This window comes from Ceratina calcarata, unplaced genomic scaffold (genome assembly GCF_001652005.2).
Source record: "Ceratina calcarata isolate Rehan_Ccalc_2016 unplaced genomic scaffold, ASM165200v1 scaffold329.2, whole genome shotgun sequence".
NCBI classification, from domain to species: domain Eukaryota; kingdom Metazoa; phylum Arthropoda; class Insecta; order Hymenoptera; family Apidae; genus Ceratina; species Ceratina calcarata.
In genome coordinates this window covers 3,249-23,757 of record NW_017155624.1, presented here as the reverse complement: position 1 = coordinate 23,757, position 20,509 = coordinate 3,249, and the positions used below count along the sequence as shown (strand labels likewise).

The window sequence follows — 20,509 nt, the reverse complement described above, 5'->3', positions numbered from 1 at the left end:
GCCAACTGTGCAGCGACTGCTGAAAGCTGTAGCGCTGAGAATATTCAAAGAAACTAGACAAGATGACGAGATTCAATTATGGTACTTAGTTTTTTATCCGGCATTCGGTTTTTATCGACAGTTGACCGCTCGTAAACGTGAACACGGTTACTCCTAAGCGAGCAGAGAAGCTATCGTTAAGAAAGTTTTTCATGCGTCCACGGATTAGCTTTCTCCATTATTAGAGGAATATTATCAATCCCACCGATCGTTCCACGATCCTGGCTCAAAATTCTTTTTGAGAAGCTCTGAATCGAAGTTGGTCTTAAAAAATTCGCGGTTGATATTCATAATTTATTCGTTGGATATAAAACGCCCGAGGAGCATTGTTCGAGCTCAAGGACGGTGCAGAGAACAAAAGGCGCGCTCAACCCTCGTTGAGGGTGGCGATACAATACTCAGTCGCAATTCTTCGAAAGAAGATCGTTTGACGAGGGTAGGCCGTACATTTCTAAAGAGAATCGCAGGTTCCTCGGGACCTTTAATAATAAGACGGTATTCTACGAAAGGTTCTGCAAATCTTTTGTCGACAGGTGAGAGTGGTACCTAAATGGGGCGAAGTCGTGTTATTCGAGTCAGCAGGTTATCTGAATCCAACAATTTTCTGTTCAAGCAAGAATTGCGACTATTTGTACAAAAAAAAAAGAATCAGTTCATTTAATGATTATTCATACGCCATTCTTATCCGAGCATAGAAGCATGCATTGCTTCGTCATTGTCTTGCGACAATAACATCTAATACACGTGTAGATCTGATTCTCTGTGGCGAAGTTTAGATCTGCATGGTTGATCGGTTCGAGTATCCCGTAGACTCGGAGGCCAGAAGCGAAACAGCGTGAGGCTAAGGACTTACATAATTAACCAGTTGCGTAACGCACAACCAGAGAAAACCTCTGAACCGGCGCGGCGCGCTTTCAATAAAAACCCCTAAGTTATCTCTGGCTCGGACGTTTCAACTAATTAGTAACCCCCGTAGCGACCCCTAAAGTAGCTTTATTAAACGTTCCGAGCCGGTCGAACGGGCTCCTCGATTACGCCGTGAACGTTCTCTTAACGAGAGTTTGTCGCGTGGCTTCTACAAAGTAGCCGTTTTACCGGTGAACGGTTCGCGACACGGAAATTTCTGGCCTCTCCGTTTAATGCTGTAACACAGTGGCTTAACATTTTCGATCGGTCGATTAATAACGAAAAAATCGCGGCTAATCGACGGGCCGTAGACCAGTCCGCGCGCAATAAATTAATCCCCTAAGTGTCCGGCACCGTGCGTCGGATAATAATTTTTCTCCTCTTTAAGGTGTTAGCTAAAGATCAAAAGATCACGAAGCGTCTGAGGCGATGGCTCGCGAACTTTCTACGCGTAAACCGACGCGCCGCGGAAAAGTGATCCTTTTTCAGCAACGAAATTCAAGAAAGGACTTTCATTTCCGAGACGAGCCGCGCGGCCGCTCGTTCAATCGTGCCGGGGAATCGTGATTCGAAAGTGTTTTCGTCGTGAAAAACTCACGGACCGCTTCCAGCGTTTCCTCGATTCGATATCTGATTTGATAACTCTCTGATTGATCGATCCCTCAGTATGGTATGCGATATATCTACGTTCAGGAAGTGTCGAGGTCATGGTTTGACTCTAAGGAATCGGCCTCTCGCATCTATAAAAATATTACACGTTTTCAGCTGTATCGCTGAGAACGTATAGAAACGTTTTAAGAAAATTGTGCAAGCTAAACTGGATGTTGCATACTTTCATAAAATCGGGTAAGCTGTATTTTTATTTAAATGGCCTGCGCATACTGGAGCAAAAAGAAAAATTGGCCGACGGTCATCATCATTAATTACACTGATTAAAAATTCTTTAAAACGGAGTTCCACCGTTAAGTACCTGTCGTTAAAAAGGACGATTAACGAAGAGGCTGGATAAGAATGTGCAATGAAAGAGGGATTTAAACGCTGAAAGCCGACGCTGTAAGTGTGTCGCATCACGCTAACGACGTTGTATGGAATTTCCCAGATGTCTCATGCCGTTTTCCAACAGACATCAAACCTACACCCTTTTCTATGGCTAAATTACTCTGATACTTCTGGTTCACGTTTTTTTAATTCAATTCTTGATGGTTTATCAATAACAATGTCAATATATTTATTAGTTAAGGCTGATTTAACACTAGATTGCCCAAGGAAGTAATTTTGACTGCTTTTGGGCAAATGTACAAATAATAATGCATAAATTATTTTTTTTCCCAAGTGAAGTAAATTTTTTTTTATTGTTAACATTTACTAATAACTTGTTATATGACTGTAAATAATATAAAAAATATTAAAAATTAATTTTAGACAAATCTCTTTACACATTATTCTCTCACAATACAATCATTTTGACTGCTTTTGGGCAAATGTACAAATAATAATGCATAAATTATTTTTTTTCCCAAGTGAAGTAAATTTTTTTTATTGTTGACATTTACTAATAACTTGTTATATGACTGTAAATAATATAAAAAATATTAAAAATTAATTTTAGACAAATCTCTTTACACATTATTCTCTCACAATACAATCATTTTGACTGCTTTTGGGCAATATAGGTATATACTAAGTTTCAGTCTCTCTAGTGTTAATTAAATGTATTAGTATTACTTTTGGGCAACGTTAAAAGTTTATGTAATAAAGTTGGTAAATGGTCGTCCAACGACCTCGTATCATAAATTTAATCTAGTATCGTCGTCAAGGTAAACGATTGCGTAAACCATGATAGTACTTCATACAGAAGGTTGGTCTGTTCGCCGAGAAGTTATTAGGCAGTGATCGACCTTGCCAGCTTGTCTTCCTCGTTTTTTTTTTTTATTTCGTTCCTTTTCAATAGAGTCAATTAATCCTTTAACTAAATGTAGAGTTCGGATTGCGCAACGTTGTACCTTACAGAATGCCGCTAGTGATAAACAGCAGAACATATTAATTCGTTAAAACATTTTGATATTGTTCATAAATTCGTCGTAGTGGATAGAAATCTTGATCTTAAAATAAGATTGTGCAAGTACTAGATCATATCGAGAAATCTGATTTTTTAACTAGATTTTTCTATGTTGATAATCGTTTGATCACCGTCGCCGGTGAAAAAGCAGTCCTCGTAAAACGCACATAAACTGTTCGTAGTAGACACCATTTAACGCGGTCAGCTATTGGGATAAAAACCCATGGTTGGAGACCAATGATCCGCGACACGAGCATAGACAACTAGCCCGAACAGATGGCAACCAAAAACCTGATATCAGCGTCGTTACATCTTCGATGCGAGATAAAAAAAAGCATGTAACATTTACATGAAAGCAACAAAGTCGCTTCCTGAAGCACCGTTCGCAAAAACTAGTATTACACATTTTTACCATACAATTTTACAAAACCTACAGTTAACTTCATCTTCTGAAGCCAAGCGGTAAATATTAAATCTAATGAAGGATTTTTCACGCTCAGTATAATACATTCCTTCACAAAATTCTTTTACTTCTGTTTTTATTATCTCTAATCATACCAATCATCGATTCACCCCCAAAAAAGGGAGGAACACAGCGTCTCCTTCTCTCGTCCTGGGTCTTAACAGAGGCTAGGCTCTGTTTACACGCAAGAACCGGCTGATAATAACAGTTAATTGGCCTGCTGGCCGTGAGAGACTGTTCCAAGTCGACACACTCCTGTACGAAGCGAGGCGTTCGCGCACGTCCGTCCCTCGAACTCGAATCGTCCTCGACGCTTCTTCTTACGCGCGGATCTTCTCTCCGCTTATTGCCGATCACGTCGTCGTTGGAATACGCAGCTGTGCTCGAAGATACGTGGAATCGCTAAGGGTCTTTCTTTCGCTCTCCTCCAACAGTACAAACACTACTCTCAACAAGTATCCAAGAGAGATAATGGAAAGAATCTAATTTATCAAATTCGTACAATGAATTTGTTAAAGAAAAAAAAAATAAAGTACCTTTTGATAGAGTCATCAACTACTTGTGATAATCCTTACTGATTTATTCTATACATTCTTTCGCTTCAATGCTCTTATGCAACTGATAAAGAATTTCCATCAGATTTTGGAAACAGTTAATAATCAACGTTCCCTCGCAAAACTTGTTTAGATACTTGTGGACGGTAGTGTACGTGTGCTAGCACTCTTGTTCATTGTTGTCCGTTCCCTCTTTCGCTGCATCCCTCGAGGATGCGAGGGGTTTTTGCCCATCGCCCCGTTGAATCCTTGTTATATCGGGCCGGCTCTTTGCCCGGCTATCCAACTTCCCTCGCGGAGAACACCTGTCAGAGTTTCTGTTATTGCGGCTTCGCGGCGGGAATTTCTTCTCTCCGGTTCTTTCTGCATCCCGATGCCCCTCGTTCTCCTCCTTTTTTACCCGCGCCCCGTGTAGATTGAATTTTTTCCTCCCTGAATTCGAATCGGTTTCGATTTGAGGAAGAAATCGAGGAAACGTTTTTCTCTCGTTTACGGTCGTAAATTTAACGCGCGACCGGCGCTTTTATTCTATAAATAAAAACGGTAAGGAATACATTCCGTCGCCGCGCGTTCGAACGTATCTCTCTTCTGAATTTGGAATGAAGGAAATCTTTTTTCCTCGAGAGTTTATCATTGGCATAAACGCACAAAGTGCTTACTGTCGCTTAAATAAATCAGGCAACGGGCGATGGCCACAGAATATTCTCCATCCCGTCGGCTGCAATCCTTCCTCAAGCGGTTTCCATTAAAATACCTTTTTGCCTGTTTAAACGTTCAATTAGCGGCGGATATTACCGAGGAAAAATCATCGTACGACTCCTACAGGCCTGTCCGCAGCCGGCTCTTTTATAATTGTTTATAATTGTTTAATAGCCGCGAAGAATGCGCGTGCGTTAGACGGAGAGACGTATTAAAACGGCGAGCAGCGAAAGTGGCACACCTATGATCCGAAACGAATCACTGTTATTAGTTATATCCACGCGTTTGCGCTCCCGTCGCTGCTCCACTGTTTCCATTCTATTCGGGACACGGCAATCATGAAAATATTCTACGCGATTGTCCGCGATACGTTTTCCCTCCCCCTCCCGTCGTTCGTACACCGCGCACTGTTTAAACTGTCCGTTTTATCTGGTCATCACGAACGTGCCCCACGGCGAAACGAGCTAAATGGAATTGGCAAGAATTGCTTGTCGACTGATCGTATCACTCGCCTATCTATCTCCATCGTTTATTCCCTTTTTTTTTTTTTTTTTCCCCGACTAAATCGCCATTTCATCCGACGCTTTGTAAGCGCACAGCTTTTTGCCATCGAAAGTCCAAGAATTTTAATAGACCTTCGATTTCGAGATTAAGTTGCAAGGATCAAAAAGAATTCTTGCTAGATTACATAGGAGATTCCATTAGATTTTGATGCGGATCGTATTTAACACCCGAGGGCAGTTTCATAAGCGTATTAAATAATCCGCAGAAAATCGTTGAAAACTCAGTTAAAAAAACGTTGCGCAATCGCGCGAATGAAAGTGACTTTCGTTCGACGCGACGACTCCGTTCATCGAACGTTTCGTTATTACTTTACCGTCATCAATCACGCATTAAGAACAAGAAGCGAACAGTATCGTTGACACTCGCGTACACGCGCAGACGTGCACGTACACTATCTGTGTGCTATTCCTTTAATTATCGCGTGTATCGAGGGCCCGGCCGTGTGTACAAAGCAATAAATCATTTTTTTTTTCCACGACACTCTCCTGCGTAACGTCGCGTCCACGGTAGCCGGGAAACAAAAATCTTTTCCCTCTGCCCGCCATTATCTTTGATTGATATCTCCAAACAACTCTCGCTACGTTTCTTGCTACCATTATTCCGTTCCCATTATACACCGGGCTTGGGACGGTTTTTATCCGAGGGAAAAGTAATCAGTCGCTCCTGTAATCCTTTTAGAACGATCCTGACTAGTGCTGATTTCATCGGTCCACTCGATATCAACTCGTCTTTATCGTAGCACGCATCATCGCGATATCTCTCCTCTCATCGCAGCGATAAATCTCTAGCATTTAATTAGCCGAGTCAAGAGGTTTAGGAAATTGATAAAAAGAAATAATGAAAACGAAACGTTTCATCGAATTAATTCTACCAGTGTGATTCCGAAAATATATTCACTACGTGGCTCCCGGCAGAAATTATTCAGATATTCAATTAAAACCTATCCTCCTTTGATAGCTCGGAATAAAAAGAATTCCTGAACCTTTGCCACATGCAACGTGGTAACGATGAAAAAAAAAAAAAAAACAACATTTAATAAAGAGGCGAAGTTGGGAGCGCGGCGTATTCTATTAAGTAATCTCAGCCGGTTACTTGGATATAATGAATAGCGCGCGATCGTCGAGCAGGCGAGTAAGTCAGTCGTTCCCTTCAGGTCCGAGTATCAGGTATACGCGAAATCCGGCGAGTCATCGCGCGCAGCAAAATCCTCTACCAACCCCGGCACCTCCCCGCGTCCGCGCGTTTTTTTCTTTCCTTATTTCCCTTCGGCGCAGAGGCCGTGAGGCCGCCCTGACCGAATCGACGCACCGTTCGCAACGGCGAAAGAATGTCGACTGTTTCGATGGAAAATTCTGTACCGTCCGACGATTTTACGCGACGTTATGTTGGAACCGTCGGATATTTATGGCAGATTTAAACTACGCTCGTATGTGTGTACGTATGTATGTATGTGGGTACGCAATTTGCAAAAGTGTAATATATGAAGTGTCTGAGATGAAACTGAGGGTCGGATTTGCGCGAGGCCCGCGAGGATACGATTAATGCGTTGATTAACGGTTTTAAAGGTAACGGTGAATACTTTTTTCCTCGATTTTTACGGGCAGTAAAGCAAAGCGATACGTATGCTAACAAGTAAACGCGCGTATTCGTCGTTGTAATAAATTATCGTAATTAACGCGAGTTCCTAGAAGAGGCGGCTGAGTATGATGTTAAGCCGGTTATAATCTTCAACATGAATGGAAACGTAATCGTTTATCGTTTACCCAACGCGTCGATGGAATTTCTGAGGACGAGTTGAGAAGAAAAATAGGAATTCCTTTTGGAAAATATTCTTACTAAAACTTACACTGTAACTCGGTAATGAATGTTAACGTCGACGCGTTAACCGTCACGTTCCTCAAACTCTTACGCGTTCCTAGTGATTTTAGTTGCAGTCGGAACGGTCGTAATAATCCCGGAGGATTTTGTAGCGTGTTAAGTCCTCTGGAATCTATAAGATTCTTAGGGAAGCCGCTCACGGTCGGTGGCTCCCATTGTGAAGCGCAACGCCACGCAAATAACGGGCTCCTCTCGGCCGACAGAGTTTCACTTTTAAGCAACAGGTAGACCCATTGTGTGGTTGAAAACCTGCGGCGAATGACACTGAAAATCGTTCTCAGGCTTTTCAGAGATTACGCCTGGGTCTAAGCGATAATTCATCGAAATCTGTTTAGGAAATTCGAATCTCTCCCATTGGCAACGCGAATTAAAAATAAATTGACAGTCGATCCTTCACCAGACGCACCGCTGGCGTCTCAGGGTTATTCAAGGCGAAGAACAACGCGGTCGGTAATAATCTCGTCGGGCCGCCATTCTCGTTATTTCGCGCAACGGGTGGTAACGATGGGGAGGGAAGAGAAAGGGAGGATGACCAAATGCGGGAAGACAGAAACGTGAACGTGTATTATGGTACATCGCATTCCGTGAATCGTCGAAATCGAAGGGGGCGTGGACGAACGTGGATCGTTAATCACCGAAACACCCTTTCAGGGATACAATCCTCGAAATCCTACAAGAGTCTCGGTATTTATACTTATCTGAATTTATCGAGCGTTAATATAATACAAGCCGTTCTTTTTTTTTTTTATTAAATGCTCATGAGTAATCCGATCCTGTGTGAATAGGATTAAACGCAATGGAATATTTATGTGTTTTTTAAATACTTCTATTGAATGCATTTGTTCGTTACAACGATTTCATTCAATTACTGAGAAATCAACTCGGATCAATTAATTAATGAAGTCTCAAGAATTGAACGATCTCTCATTTTTCATCACTAACTGTGAAATTTATGGAGATAAATGGGAGTCGACTTACCGGGGACAGTGCCTCCTGCATGTGCAGGGGTCCGTTGTCGGCCTCGTCGGTGCAAGTCGACATTCTCCCGCGCTGCCTTCCGCTTCTTTTTCCAGTTCGCCTAATCGTGGCTGAGCGAGCTTTCCTCCGGCGAACCCTCGAAGCTGTCCCTCTTCCGAAAGTCTCCTCTCTCTCCGGTTAGACTCTAAAATCTAAACTGCGAACGAACGGGTTCTAGGCACAGTGTATTGCTTATCACAGTCGCTGCTGAGCATTGCTATGGCACGTGATTGAACGGAAGGGAACCTACGAAGCAAACGACAAGAAATAGTAGAGCACCTCTTCTCAAGTTAAACAAAAACAAAATTAAACAGTAATTAGTTTATTCTTGAACAATGTATTTCTAAGCCTGTACGCTAGACGTCAAAGAGAAAAAAAGTGGGAAGCAAAACAAAAACGATCCGGTCTCGCGGTTCTATCCTTGCTATTATGCAACGCGCAATCAGTGGGACCAAGCTGGTTCGCCTCTCCTCCATTCATTTGAACCGGCTACGAGGCACGTCAAACTGGAAACGGTTTCGCGGTCGCGGCTCTGATAGACAGGTGTAATAAACCGGCGTCGAAGACAGACAGACAACAGACAGGTAGGCGAGAGTGAAAAGCTCCTGTCGCCTGGTCTCGGATACTGGAACACGTTCTCCTCGATTCCCGTTTCGACCGAATCCCGTTCCCTAAACGATCGACCACGAAGACAAGCCAAACTGGCGGCTCGGCCAGCGACGACTCGGCTCGCGAGTGGTCGAACCGGGCTGCCTGGTGCATCTCCAGGAGAAGAGAAGAAGAAGAAGAAGAGGAGCAGGAAGCTGGGGCCGCATTTTTGCCCTGCCGAGTCAGGTTGTGACGTTCGAGCGGAAGAACGAGATCGGCGGTGAATCAGGAAGGCCATCGAGGGGGTAGGGCGGCCACGCGCGGATCCGCGCGAGGATCTCGCAGCGTGCGACGGACGAAGAGAGAGATCCGGATATTCCTGCGCCGGAATAGCAGGTTCGACGGTTGTTGATTCAGTTATCACGTGGCGCGGCCAGACCGAGTCTGGACAGGCCAGACCAGGCCAAGGGAATCCGTGGATGTCGGCCAAACCAGTCGGACACCACGAATTCTACATCCTCTCGTCGTTCACCAGGTGGATAGTTAGTAAAACCAGTTGGCGTTCCCTCTTCTCCCGGCTCGTTCATCTCCTCCTACTACTGCCGCGTGGTCTCGCCGAAGGAAGGAGGACAGCCCCGCGTAAAACTGGAATTCAGCCCGCGACCGTCGGACCGATAGACGCATAGACAGGTGTAATAATAGACGCAACGAGGAAGCAGAGGAGGATCGACGATCATAACGAGCGGACGCGAATCGCAGCGACCAACGAGACGTTTCACACTCAACGATCTTCTCTATTATTTTCATTGATCGACTAGAGGGATGAAATGTGTGCCGGAAGAGGAGCCAAGTTCTTTGATCTCCGTGTTCTAATCGAAAGTAAGCTGAAGAAGATTATATGTAAGAAGATGCGCGAAGAAGATCCTTCTGGATGTTCGACTACAAATTTCTTCTTTCTTAAGCTGAATCCGGGGAAGATCGCACGGGACAAGAGGGTGGTAAGAAGAATAAGAGAAACAACGGGATGAACCGGCTACGCTTGTGCTAGAAGGAGAAAGAGAGAGAGAGAGGGACGACACAACAGGGTGGCGGGAAGTAGGTAGGTCGGTGTCTACCTACTACGCGGAAGAAGGAGATTGGGGCGACCTGGGAGAGAAGGAGTAGAGGTACACGAAGCCGGTATACAACCGCGGACCGGAGACGAGAAGCCAGAGGAGCAGGTTCGGCCGGTCTAACCTGATTCTCAAAGGGAACCCTGCATCAGATTGGACCCACCTCCGTGGGTCCGTTTGTATCTCAAGTACCTGTACTCCCTCGCCTCGCGTCAGTGGACGATGCCCGCGGAGACTCGACGAGTCTTTTGCGAGGAACTTACGAATCTCAACCGTCGAGAAACCATCTCCGGACAATCGAGGCGAACGAGCCGGCAACGGGTCCTGTTCGTCCGTAGTGTCCGTCGTGTTAGCTTTTCAATTTAATCGACGAGGCCGGGTCCTCGGTGGTGATCGCAGTGGTTCGACGTGACGCGGGGACTGCTTGTGAAAGTTGTCAGGCTCGGATCGAGATTCGACAGGGATAAAAATGAGCGTCCGAGATGTTTGCTCGGGGAACGGAGACGTGTACCTGCCGTCTCGAAGTCAACGACTGGCTCGTTCTTTTTACTACCTGCGAATACGTTTTTACCCGGAGGCCGACCGGCGCGGCTCTCGTTCGTGCGCTGTGTTTCGGTGGTGAGAATCAGTGGCGAGTTTCGTTTGTGGGAAAAAGCGGATAATCCTTCCGCTGGGACGTAGGCGAGCCGAATTAGCACGTGCGTCTCCACGCGGGGAGCCCGGAGAGTAAGAGGGTATACGGGACAGTGTGCACATGTACCTACATGCGACGTGGACCGTTCGAGAATGTTCTCCAAACGTTACATAAACCACAAGGAACGCGTCGCACACAGGGAACGCGATTCCATTAGCGGATACCATTAACCGGGGCCAATTATATTCGCGAGTCTTCCATTCACTCGCCGCCGCAGCGCGTGTACTTACGCTACATGCTGATCAAGTCTGCGTGTCTCGTTCGTTCCGTAGGTACACGCAATAATAAGCTTCGAACGCGACACCGTTTTCGCCAGTCGAACCCCGTGTGTCTGTTTTACGTAACTATCTTTCTATAGACGGCATATACATAGTCATCGATCGATCACCGATAGAATTATCGACGGAACATACGGAGGAATAACGAGATTCGGAGTAAACAACCGGAATGAGGCGAACCGGACGGATCCCACTTGTCTCGGCTTGTTTACCGGCGGCTCACCTGCGCGTCACCTGTGCGTCATCGCGCAGGTAGCCGGTGAACATCCTCGGAGAAGAGGTCCGACGACGCGACGCACCTAGATGAGAGATTACTCACTTTATCAGGGCTCGAGAGTGTCATACGAAGATCGTGGATCCAGTGGTGGATCGCTAGTTCTCGACGTCGGTATGTACCTACGGTAATCCGAGAGATTCCCTGGGATGGATTCGTCGGTTGCCGAAGCTAGTGGCCGCGAGTGCGCGCGTTGCGTGAAGACGTGTGTGCACGTACGTGGAGATCAGTACGAAGAAGAAGGTGGTAGAGCGAGGGGGTGCCGGTGCTGGTGGGGTGGGATGGGGGAGGGGGCCATCTACAAACTACTAAGCGTCCCTCCTGTGTTCCGGATCACATCTCCACGGATGATAGTGTCACCACCTTCACGATGGACCGCGCTATACTAAAGCGTCGATCTCGCGATTCTAGACACGAGTTCCTCGTATGTGAGCGCCCGGCACATCCGTCGCGAATCGTCCTCTCTCTCTCTCTCACTCTTTCTCTCTCTCTCTATCTCCCCTCTTTCTTTAAATTCTTTATCACGAATCGACACTGTATTTGAAAATATATAGACCGTCCCAATTTCGATTTTGTTTTTGATCCTCGTTCAACCGATTGGACACACAAGAGTGCGACGGCAGACACGGGGGGCAAACTCACTGAATTCACTCCACGCACCTCGTTACGAGTCGCCGCGTATCGTTCCTCTCGCGCGACACCCCTCTTCGACGAGTCACGAGGATTCGGACCGAGTTCCCGGTTTTTCAAAACCGGATCGTCTCTGTCCCGCGATTCACACTTGTTCACCGGCTTCAGGCACACGCGCACGCCCGCTGCGACCGCGACGACGAGCACGTTAACGACCACGACGGCGACGACGACCACGACGATAACAAACACGACGGTGACGCGAGGCGCGACGACATCGTCGTCGGTGGATCGCGAAACGCGAGGCGTACTGCAACCACCGCGCGGCGAACCAGCAGCTCGCGGTGTGGGTCGAATCTGCGCGAGGCAGCTATCTCGAGACGACTCTCTCCCTCGTTTCGGCTTGGTAACTGGTACGGCGAACGTCGAGGGTGGAAAACGGATGCACTACACCCCGAACTGTGCGGCCCAACAGGTAGAATTAAACCACCCAAAGTTTGGGCAGCCGCTTGGCAAGCAACAAACGAACCAGCCTCACGGTGCTCTCTCGGATCGTTCTCTCTTCTCTCGGGATACGGCAACATGGCCGCCGTCGCCGCCGCCTCCCAGCATCCCGCTCTCAGCTCCGTGTCTCGGACCTCTCTCCCCTCTCATTGCCTCTCCTCCAACACACACGGTTATCATTCCTCTCTCTTCCACCGTCTGCTTACGTATGTCCGACGCACTCGTCCCGTCTCTCTCGCCGCTTACACGTCGTACTGTCAGCCTCCCTCGCTCCCGAATCTCTCCCTCGCCGTTCCATCCCCGTCCCGTGTCCGTCTCTCTTCCTCTCATCCTCGCTTACCTGGTCACCCTACGACGCCTCCTCGTTCGGACTCTTTCTCCTTTGATCCGGCGTCCTCCTCCGACCTGGCACACCTGTCTCCGTTCCTCTTCGAACCCAGCTCCAGCTCCCTCGCGTCGTCTACCTGTAGCGCTCTCTCTGGATTCTACTCCCACTCTCCTCGAGGAGAATCCAGCAATAGGTACCTCGCAGCGTGGAGAGGTGGAGAGGTCTGATCGTTTCGTCTCTTTCTATACGCTCGTTCCTGTCCTTGTCCCATCGCGTTGGCTATCCGCGTCAGCCAGGTGAGACAAGGAGCATTTTCGAACAGAGAAATACGCAACGAGGGAGGAGGGATCGCCGGGGAGAGACAGAATAGCCGGCGCGCAGGTAGCCAACGATGGAGAAGGAAGCGGCGAGCGGAGAGACACGTTGGCTAGACGGAAACGGGACGAACGTCTTTACGGCGACCTGCACGGATACAAACAGAGCATCGAGTCATCGACGAGGCAGCCGAGCGAGCCAGGGCTCTCGGCCACCCGGCATTATCGTGTCTCCAGGTCCGTCTTTGTTACTCCTGCCACGTCGTCCTCCTCTGGCTCGGCTACCTTGACAAGGATACCCGGCCCTCTGCACCCGGGAGGGACGAGGATGCCCGAGAACTCATACCTACGTACGCAGGTAAGTACGTACTGCAAGTACGTACGGCGTACGTAACTACGTTATCGTCTGTTCGCGTCTTTGTTGGTCGCGACGGGACCACGAAGACCTTTTCCTTGTCCGTCTCGCTACCTTGAGAAGGATATCCCCGGGAGTTGGCCGTGCCCGGCCCTCTTCTCCTCCGGGAGGGGAACAAGAAAGAAGGAGGACATCGCGTACGTAGATTATCGTAATTCTCCTCTGCCTCTCTGCCTCTCTCTCTTTCTTTCTGATCGCACGGTCGCGTCGCGTCGTCGCTTCGATCCCTGAAGCCTTTTCTCGTATATTCCCACCTTGAGAAGGATGTCCAGATACCGGCGAGATACCGGTGGACATCCCTATGAAGACTTAAGGTCGAACGGCCAAGGTGAACGAAACGTCGAAACATCGGATCGTGGATCCACGTGTAGGTAATCTTTGGTCATCTTATACCTCCACACGCGCTCGCTTCTCTCTCTCTCTTTCTCGATGGATACCTTTGAAAGAGATACCTACCCAAAGAGGAATTTCCACTCGACTTTCACCCGGCTCTCCTCTTTGTTCTGCCCCTGCCGGCCCATGAAACGATCTCGAGAGAGGAACGATACGAGTGTCTCTCTTTTATCGAGCTTTTTATCGGGAAACAAGGAGATAGAAGGGAAGAGGAATCCTCGTGGACGTTCTATGAGGCTCGTTCGACGGCTGACAAAAAACGACACTCTCCCGGTGGAGAGGAAGACGATAAAAAAGAAGAGGACGCAACGGGGCGAGGAACGGGAAGAACAAGAAGGAGAAAATGGAGGAAGGAACGAGACGAGGAGGCTGCGGTCCGATATAGCCACAGACACACGTGCGTGCTATTGATTCCCCATTGCGGGAACACGCGAGCGAGAGGGAACGTGTACAGATCCGAAGAGGAACGAAGCTGCCGTAGCCGGCTTCTGCTTCTGCCGCCGCGCCGCACCGGCCGGCTACACGCATATACGTTAGCATGTAAGTAGATGGACTCTTCGGATCGAAAGAGCGAGAAGATCGGTACGACGACACGGCGAGAGGGAGGAACGAAGCGGAGAGAGGATTCCGAGAGGAGAGACGAGAGTGCGTGGCGAGGTCCCTCTCCGGTAGAAGAAACGAGAGAGCCAGAGGAGAAAATGAGCGACCAGGACGAAGGAGATTCTCTCTTCCTTCTCGCTCCAGCTCCGTTCTCTTCTCCCTGTTCCTCTGGTCCTCTCCGATGGACGAAACGCGCACCAAGGGAGAGATTAAAACGGAGAAAAAGAAGCCGATGGAATTAAAAGGAGGAAAAAAACAGAGGGAGGTGGTGGAGAGAAAGGAAGAGGCGAGAGGAGACGAAGAAAGAGAGGGAGACTGGTGAAAAATGGGCAGCCAGCGAGAGAAAGCCTCGGGCTACGTCGCGCGCGTTCCGACTCCGCTCGCTTGTAGCCACGCTCGGACGCGCGTTCGTTTTCTTTTAAGAAGATGTATAAAGTCGCGGGATACCGCGAACCCGGTCGGGAATTATTCCCCGCGAATGTTCCCGGTGATGTTTAGCAGGGAGTAATTAGGAGAATCGGTGTGCCTGCGCGTCCGCGGAGCGCGAGCGAAACGGTCATTTGAATACGCGCGCACGCCTTCCCGTGAGAATCGTCGCCACGGTCGTTACGCGTGCAACACGTTACCGCGTGGGTGGCTGCACGCAACCGCGTGGGCGGATCGACCGCGATGGAGGTGGAGGAACGACGACATTTTCGTTAGGAAGAGGGGACTCTCGGACGCTCGAGTGTGTTCGCCGTGACAAGAGTCAACTTGAGTTGATCTTTTTTTTTCTTCTTCTTCTTCTTCTCTGCCTTTTTCACTGTCGCGCAGTCGTCGGTGAGGTTCGATTGAGAATTCGATTCGGATGACAGTAGAGGGTATAAATTAGGCACAGTGCATGCGCGGACATTGGCATTGGGAGAGGATTAAGAAAGTGGAAACGTACAAAGTCGTGTTGAACTTTATTTAAATACGAATAGTTATTTAAGACCTTCTTAAATCTCATTACATCCGTTACGAGTTTTAAGATAAAGCAAAGTGATATGATAAGTGAAAATTAATTTGATTATGATAATTGCATAATTAACTAAAGAGCAGTGCTTAGTTGGAACTCATTAAAATTCATTTACTTAATCAGCATCAGCCAGTTTATAAGATTCGTTTATCAGTAAATTGAAAGCTCACTAATTAATGAAAATGCTAGTGTAATGGCAGACTCTATCAAAAATTCGTTTATTTATTTTATTCATTTTCACGTGCGCGAGGAGAAACAGTTGTTTTGTCAAAAATATCTGCCAGCAACTCCATCGTAGGTTCCGTCGCTCATAATTGCGCGCATCCCTTCTGCACCGCGTTACTATCGGTGAAATACACGTTCTCGACGAGACCATTTGTCATTGGCCACGAAATCCCTCTCCCACCCGTTGCTGTATTCCTTTTATCGCAGAATTTGCACCAACATTGTCGCGTGAGTTTCTCCGAATTTAATAAAGAATTGCATTCCTCGATGAAATCCATATTTTCCCCAGATGCAAATAAATCTTTTTATTTCGTTTATCCTAATTCAATTTTCTAATAATTGTATCAGATACCAAGACAAGAACTATAAACAATCTCACGTTTATAATTCTTAAATTATCTCGTTAAACATGAATAAGAAAAAACATTGATCCCTGCTAATTCACTTCTCGGCTCGCAGTAGTCTCAATTAGCGCCTCTATTTCCGTCGATCGGCGAACTTGATGGCAGTGTTTACACACAACGAAACGCGGGCGGTCGGTTGACCGGTCTTTCGTCGGGGGAACAGGTAGCTTATGATGTATTGTGGCTGGGTGCACGTGAATAGATGTAACCCATCGACGTCTCTCTGAATGAAACGCGTGAACCGGTCGCCCCGGCTCCATTATACGCGGGAGAGAGGACGGGCGCCGCTCCGCGCCGTTTAATCGAGGGCCCCGTAAGCGCGAGCGGCGCGGTAACTTCGACGCCGGCGTAAACGCGACGCTCAGTCCCGCGGTGACTTCAACCAACGCGATTCACCACGCGTTCAACTCTCAAGCGTCGCGTTCGCACCGGCTTCTAAGTTCCCACTGCATCTGCTACATGAAGTAAATATTATTTCTTCACACGAGATTTAATATTCTATTTTAATCGAATTTTTTTGTTCAATTCGAATATGCAATTTATTTAATCAAGAGTTTAGAAGAAGTTTTATTGGTACTCAGTTCACACAGTATACGTATTTAAATGGCTGAGTACTTCAATTAAGTCTATATAAAATGATACTTTATTTAAGTAATTTATTGGCCATTAAAGAAGAATTAATTAGTCACGCTGTACCTATTTCCTGAATCGTTGCAGTTGATGTTTTATCCTATGTATTCCACACCTTCCATATTTTTCCACAAACACTCTATCTAAAAAAAAAAAACAGTGCAAAGGCGATTTGCTGAGTACATGATAATGTACATAACTACATAACGCGAACTTTCACTCTATTCGCTGGGTTAAGTCGGGCGCGTCGTCCATTAATTACGATTCGACAAAAAGCGAAGCAGTGTCGATTCGCTCGTTTCGCGCGGTTTCCTATTCAAGTACGTCGCGACAGGAAACGCGTCGTGATAACGGTATCGAAACTGTTACGCGTTTACCCATAGAGCCTCGCGAGGCTAGCTACTCGAGCGAGCGGTCGCGCGCGCGAACGCCGGATCCGTCGGCTAATTTACGTCGCTCGAGTCGGCGCTAATCGCGCGGAAAATTTACGATTTTCCTCGAGCCTGCGTTATCGGGGCCTCGTCACGGAAGCCGTGTTCCCCTGCGCAACTGATCCGCTTCCAACCGCACCGCGATTCGACGATTCCTTCCCAAGGACGGATAGTTAACGCATACCTACGTATTCACCGTGTCTTCTGGGATCGGTGCGTACCGTGAATTTCGCGAATTTATAGTCGTCGACGGGACCGTCGAGTTAATCGAGCCACCGAGCTTTCCGCCTCTTGGCTCTCGAGAACTTTCGCGACAGCGCCGCGTGAACTTGTCCGAACGAGTATTTGCTTTAGGCTTTTTGTGGCCAAGTGCAAATGAGGTAGAACAGTCGGCTGTGGGGTCAGTGTTCTTTACGTAACAAAATGTTGTTTAGACACGGCTCGTCATAATTGGAAGTTTTTGAAATACGACAGTAGTACCTTGTAATACAACTATTTAATGATGTTCAAAGATCAAAGAACAATGAGAATATTCAGGTAGTACGATGAGTCATTTCGATGGTCGCCAAAAAATTTTCCTCTGCGACGGCTATTTCTTACAAAGGGGAATTCTCCCTACGAGGCGAGACCGGCGCGAATTACCGGGTGCGTTTTATCGTTCGCGTTAAATTGCCGGAGAGACGGCTTTTCTTTCCTTTCTTCCTCGGTCGTGTATTGTGTAATACTCTCCCGGACACAAAGCGATCGATTCGTGGCGCGCGAGTACAGGCGCTCGCTCTCGCTCCGGTGACTATTTATAGCCATGGAAAAAACTGGCCTGTTAAGCGACCGTGTCCAAATCGAAATCATTTAATCGAGTCACGATTAATGGACGCGATTAGCCGCGCGCGCTCGCGTCAACGCAACAGAGGAAACGACGCGCGACGCTGCGTCGCGTCGCGGCGAAATCAGGTTGCCCGGTCAACAAAAAAAGAAAAAGGACTTTCTTCTTTTCTAGCTCGAGCCACCGAGCCTCATCGTATTTTTCGTTGATTAACGCGTCCGTCGTAAAAAACCGCTGTCAATTAATCCGATCTAAGCCTTTGCGGGACACAGTGTTTACTTTCGTGCATTACTTTCTCAGTTCAAACGACATGATTGATTTCCTTTTACCTTTTAGCACGCAGTAGCTTGTTTTATGGTGTTTAATTAATAATTTCAATTACTTTAATTTAATTCTTGTTTTGTAATGGAAGGACAGTAGTTAAAATAATTGAAATTCATCTACCTGAAAAACTGTAGCACGAAGGACTCTCATTCTCTCTCTAACGTTTCAATCTGAAGTTCTGTTATAATTTCTTACGTTGAAAAATTGAAATACTCTACTCGCATTGCGTATTATATCTATGCAAAGCAGCCGCGCGATTAGTCTGGAACGATAGCTGTGTTTCAGGCGATGCATAAAGCAAACACGAGCGTTATCACAGCGTGTAAAGTATCGTTGCAACGCTTTTGTAAAGTACAAAAGGAACGGCATTCGTCCGGCTCACAACGTATGAATAATGTATGCGTCGATACGTAAATTTATTATTCAATATTTTCGTAAACTCTGATATTTATAGCCGTTCCGTTTTCAGCCAATAAGTTTTACGACCGTCTCGGCAAATATTTACCAAGTAATTGACTTTCGTAATAAAGTTTAGAAAGCGATGTAATTATCTGTCTGATCATTTTTTTTCTTCTTCAGCTTATTTAAAACGAACGACTACGTTTACGTATTCGGAAATTCTACGCGAGACAATAATTTTAAAAGTTCGTACGGACAAGTAAATAACTTGCCTAGTAGACAGTAAAAAATGAAGCGACTATTCAGGCAATTTTCATTTCATTTAAACAGCAATATATCATCGGGTCGTAGAACGATTTCACACACGTCTGCTCTAAAAGAGAATCGGCGAATAAGCAAAACATTTCGCCGGCAAGAAAAACAATTACGCGCGGGGAACATCGATCAGTTCTCAAACTTCCGGCAAAGAAATTTGTGTATAACGATCGATCAACCAGCAACCTGTGAAAAAACCGGAGCAAAAAATCGGTTAAAACACGAGAACAGGAGAGAGAGGGAGAGAGAAAGAGAGAGAGATATATGCGGCCCGATAAATCGATCGTCAACAAATTAAGCCTTGGCGCGGCTTGGCAGTTGCGTAACGGTATACGCGAAAATCGTGCGGATGCCCGAGGGTCGTTCTTGCGACGCGACGTCGTTTACCGGCGTGTATCCGGCGAAATTGCATCGTCGCGCTGCTGTCTGCCTACCACGGCCCGTTAACTTTTCGCAAGAACGGAAAACAGTTACCCCGCTCAGACATGCGCGGCCAAGGGATAAGGAGAGCATTTCATTGACGGTACCGAGAACCTTAATGGTAGCCAAGCGCCCGTTATGTACGAGAGAGGCAAGAAAATTGCTCGCGCGAGCATCCTCCTCGATTCTGGAAATTCGGCCCGGACGGATGGATGTTTTTTCGACCACAATTGCAACGCGTTACGAGTTGTTTTGCTTATCACATCAATCTTGATGTGTACTTACAGATTTTGTATGCTACAAGGTTTGATATATTTCGTGACATTAAACAGAAACCGTTTTTAATTGATATTGCGAAATTTTTTATTGAATAAAAGGAATTGTTTTGATTTTGTTTATACAAATATTAAAGCAATAAGAGGCCAACTGGCAGACAAGGAAAGATGAATCTTTACGAAACTCCTCTATTTTTATGTATAAAAAGAACGCGAGGATTTGCATTTCTGTTCGTTAGAACGTATCCAGGCGAGGAATCGGAGGGCGCGAAACGGGACCCAGATATGCCCAATCAACGGGCACGCAGAAAGAGGGGAACACGCACGGGTCCGGCTCCAAAATGTGTGCTCGAACGCTCTCTCGGAGTTGGTGCGTGTCGCCAACGCGAACATGGTTCAGCCATCGTGGATTCGTGTATACGGCCATTGGGGGACCCGCCATCGAGGATAGCCCTGGAAACGAAGTCGGCCGACTTCTTTTATCGGCCTCGATTTCAATCCTGCTCAACGGGAATCTTTACACGGGAGTTAAATTCTCTTCTCTTGGTACTGATCACTTCGACTCAACTCTCATAAATATCTGTCGTTCCGTTCCATATTTCAAGTAATTTTGTGAGAATGTATAAAAGATTTTTATTTTTGATAAATAAATATGATTTAAAAAAGATATGTCAAGAAATGTATTTAAACTGTTATATTTACTAAGATGTAAACAGTACGACCTGAAGAATTTGCGTTGGTTTATCTAAAAGCAAATTCATGAAACAGCTGCAGTCTTGTGACTTGATTCGATCGTCAGACGAATAGTAGAGGCTTGCCATTGTGCGATTATTTTGCAACCGTGGCGCAATTTTTTCACAATAAGCCGAGTCTCGCGTGCGATTCGCCTCGCGTGCATCGCGGCTCGCGACGCTAGTAATCTATCATTAGACGCTTGCGCAATTAACGCTGATTAGC

At 46.7% G+C, this 20,509-nt stretch overlaps 2 protein-coding genes and 1 long non-coding RNA gene across 10 annotated transcripts in view; 2 read left to right on the top strand and 1 right to left on the bottom strand.

The window, feature by feature from the left end:
• Positions 1-8,108, top strand: part of LOC113464314 (uncharacterized) — an 89,859-nt gene extending 81,751 nt beyond the window's left edge. The window contains exon 4 of the long non-coding RNA XR_003389143.1: positions 7,563-8,108. This is a non-coding gene — a long non-coding RNA (uncharacterized LOC113464314). The remainder of the gene's footprint in view (positions 1-7,562) is intronic.
• grh (grainy head) overlaps positions 1-12,903 on the bottom strand; it is a 104,540-nt gene extending 91,637 nt beyond the window's left edge. For 3 of the 5 annotated variants that reach the window (XM_018024359.2, XM_026813403.1, XM_026813404.1), the window contains exons 1-2: positions 11,171-12,903; positions 8,141-8,425 (exon numbers count right to left, since the gene is read on the bottom strand). In XM_018024359.2, the coding sequence (XP_017879848.1) occupies positions 8,141-8,203 (63 nt within the window). In that variant the 5' untranslated portion in view covers positions 8,204-8,425; positions 11,171-12,903. Of the gene's footprint in view, positions 1-8,140; positions 8,426-11,074; positions 11,151-11,170 lie in introns of all 5 variants that reach the window. The other 2 variants (XM_026813401.1, XM_026813402.1) reach the window with 2 other exon arrangements.
• LOC108624783 (uncharacterized) lies at positions 8,438-20,235 on the top strand. Of its 4 annotated transcripts, none has more exons than XM_026813405.1 (5): positions 8,438-9,646; positions 9,730-10,841; positions 10,932-11,239; positions 12,910-13,259; positions 19,792-20,235. In XM_026813405.1, the coding sequence occupies exons 3-5, from the start codon at positions 11,155-11,157 to the stop codon at positions 20,158-20,160; spliced, it is 804 nt and encodes a 267-aa protein (XP_026669206.1). In that variant the 5' UTR covers positions 8,438-9,646; positions 9,730-10,841; positions 10,932-11,154; the 3' UTR covers positions 20,161-20,235. The 4 variants fall into 4 exon arrangements, 3 of the variants coding, with proteins under 3 accessions (XP_026669206.1, XP_026669207.1, XP_017879806.2); XM_026813406.1 differs by having other exon boundaries at positions 9,730-10,845; XM_018024317.2 differs by having other exon boundaries at positions 9,730-11,239.
• Positions 20,236-20,509: the final 274 nt, after the last annotated feature.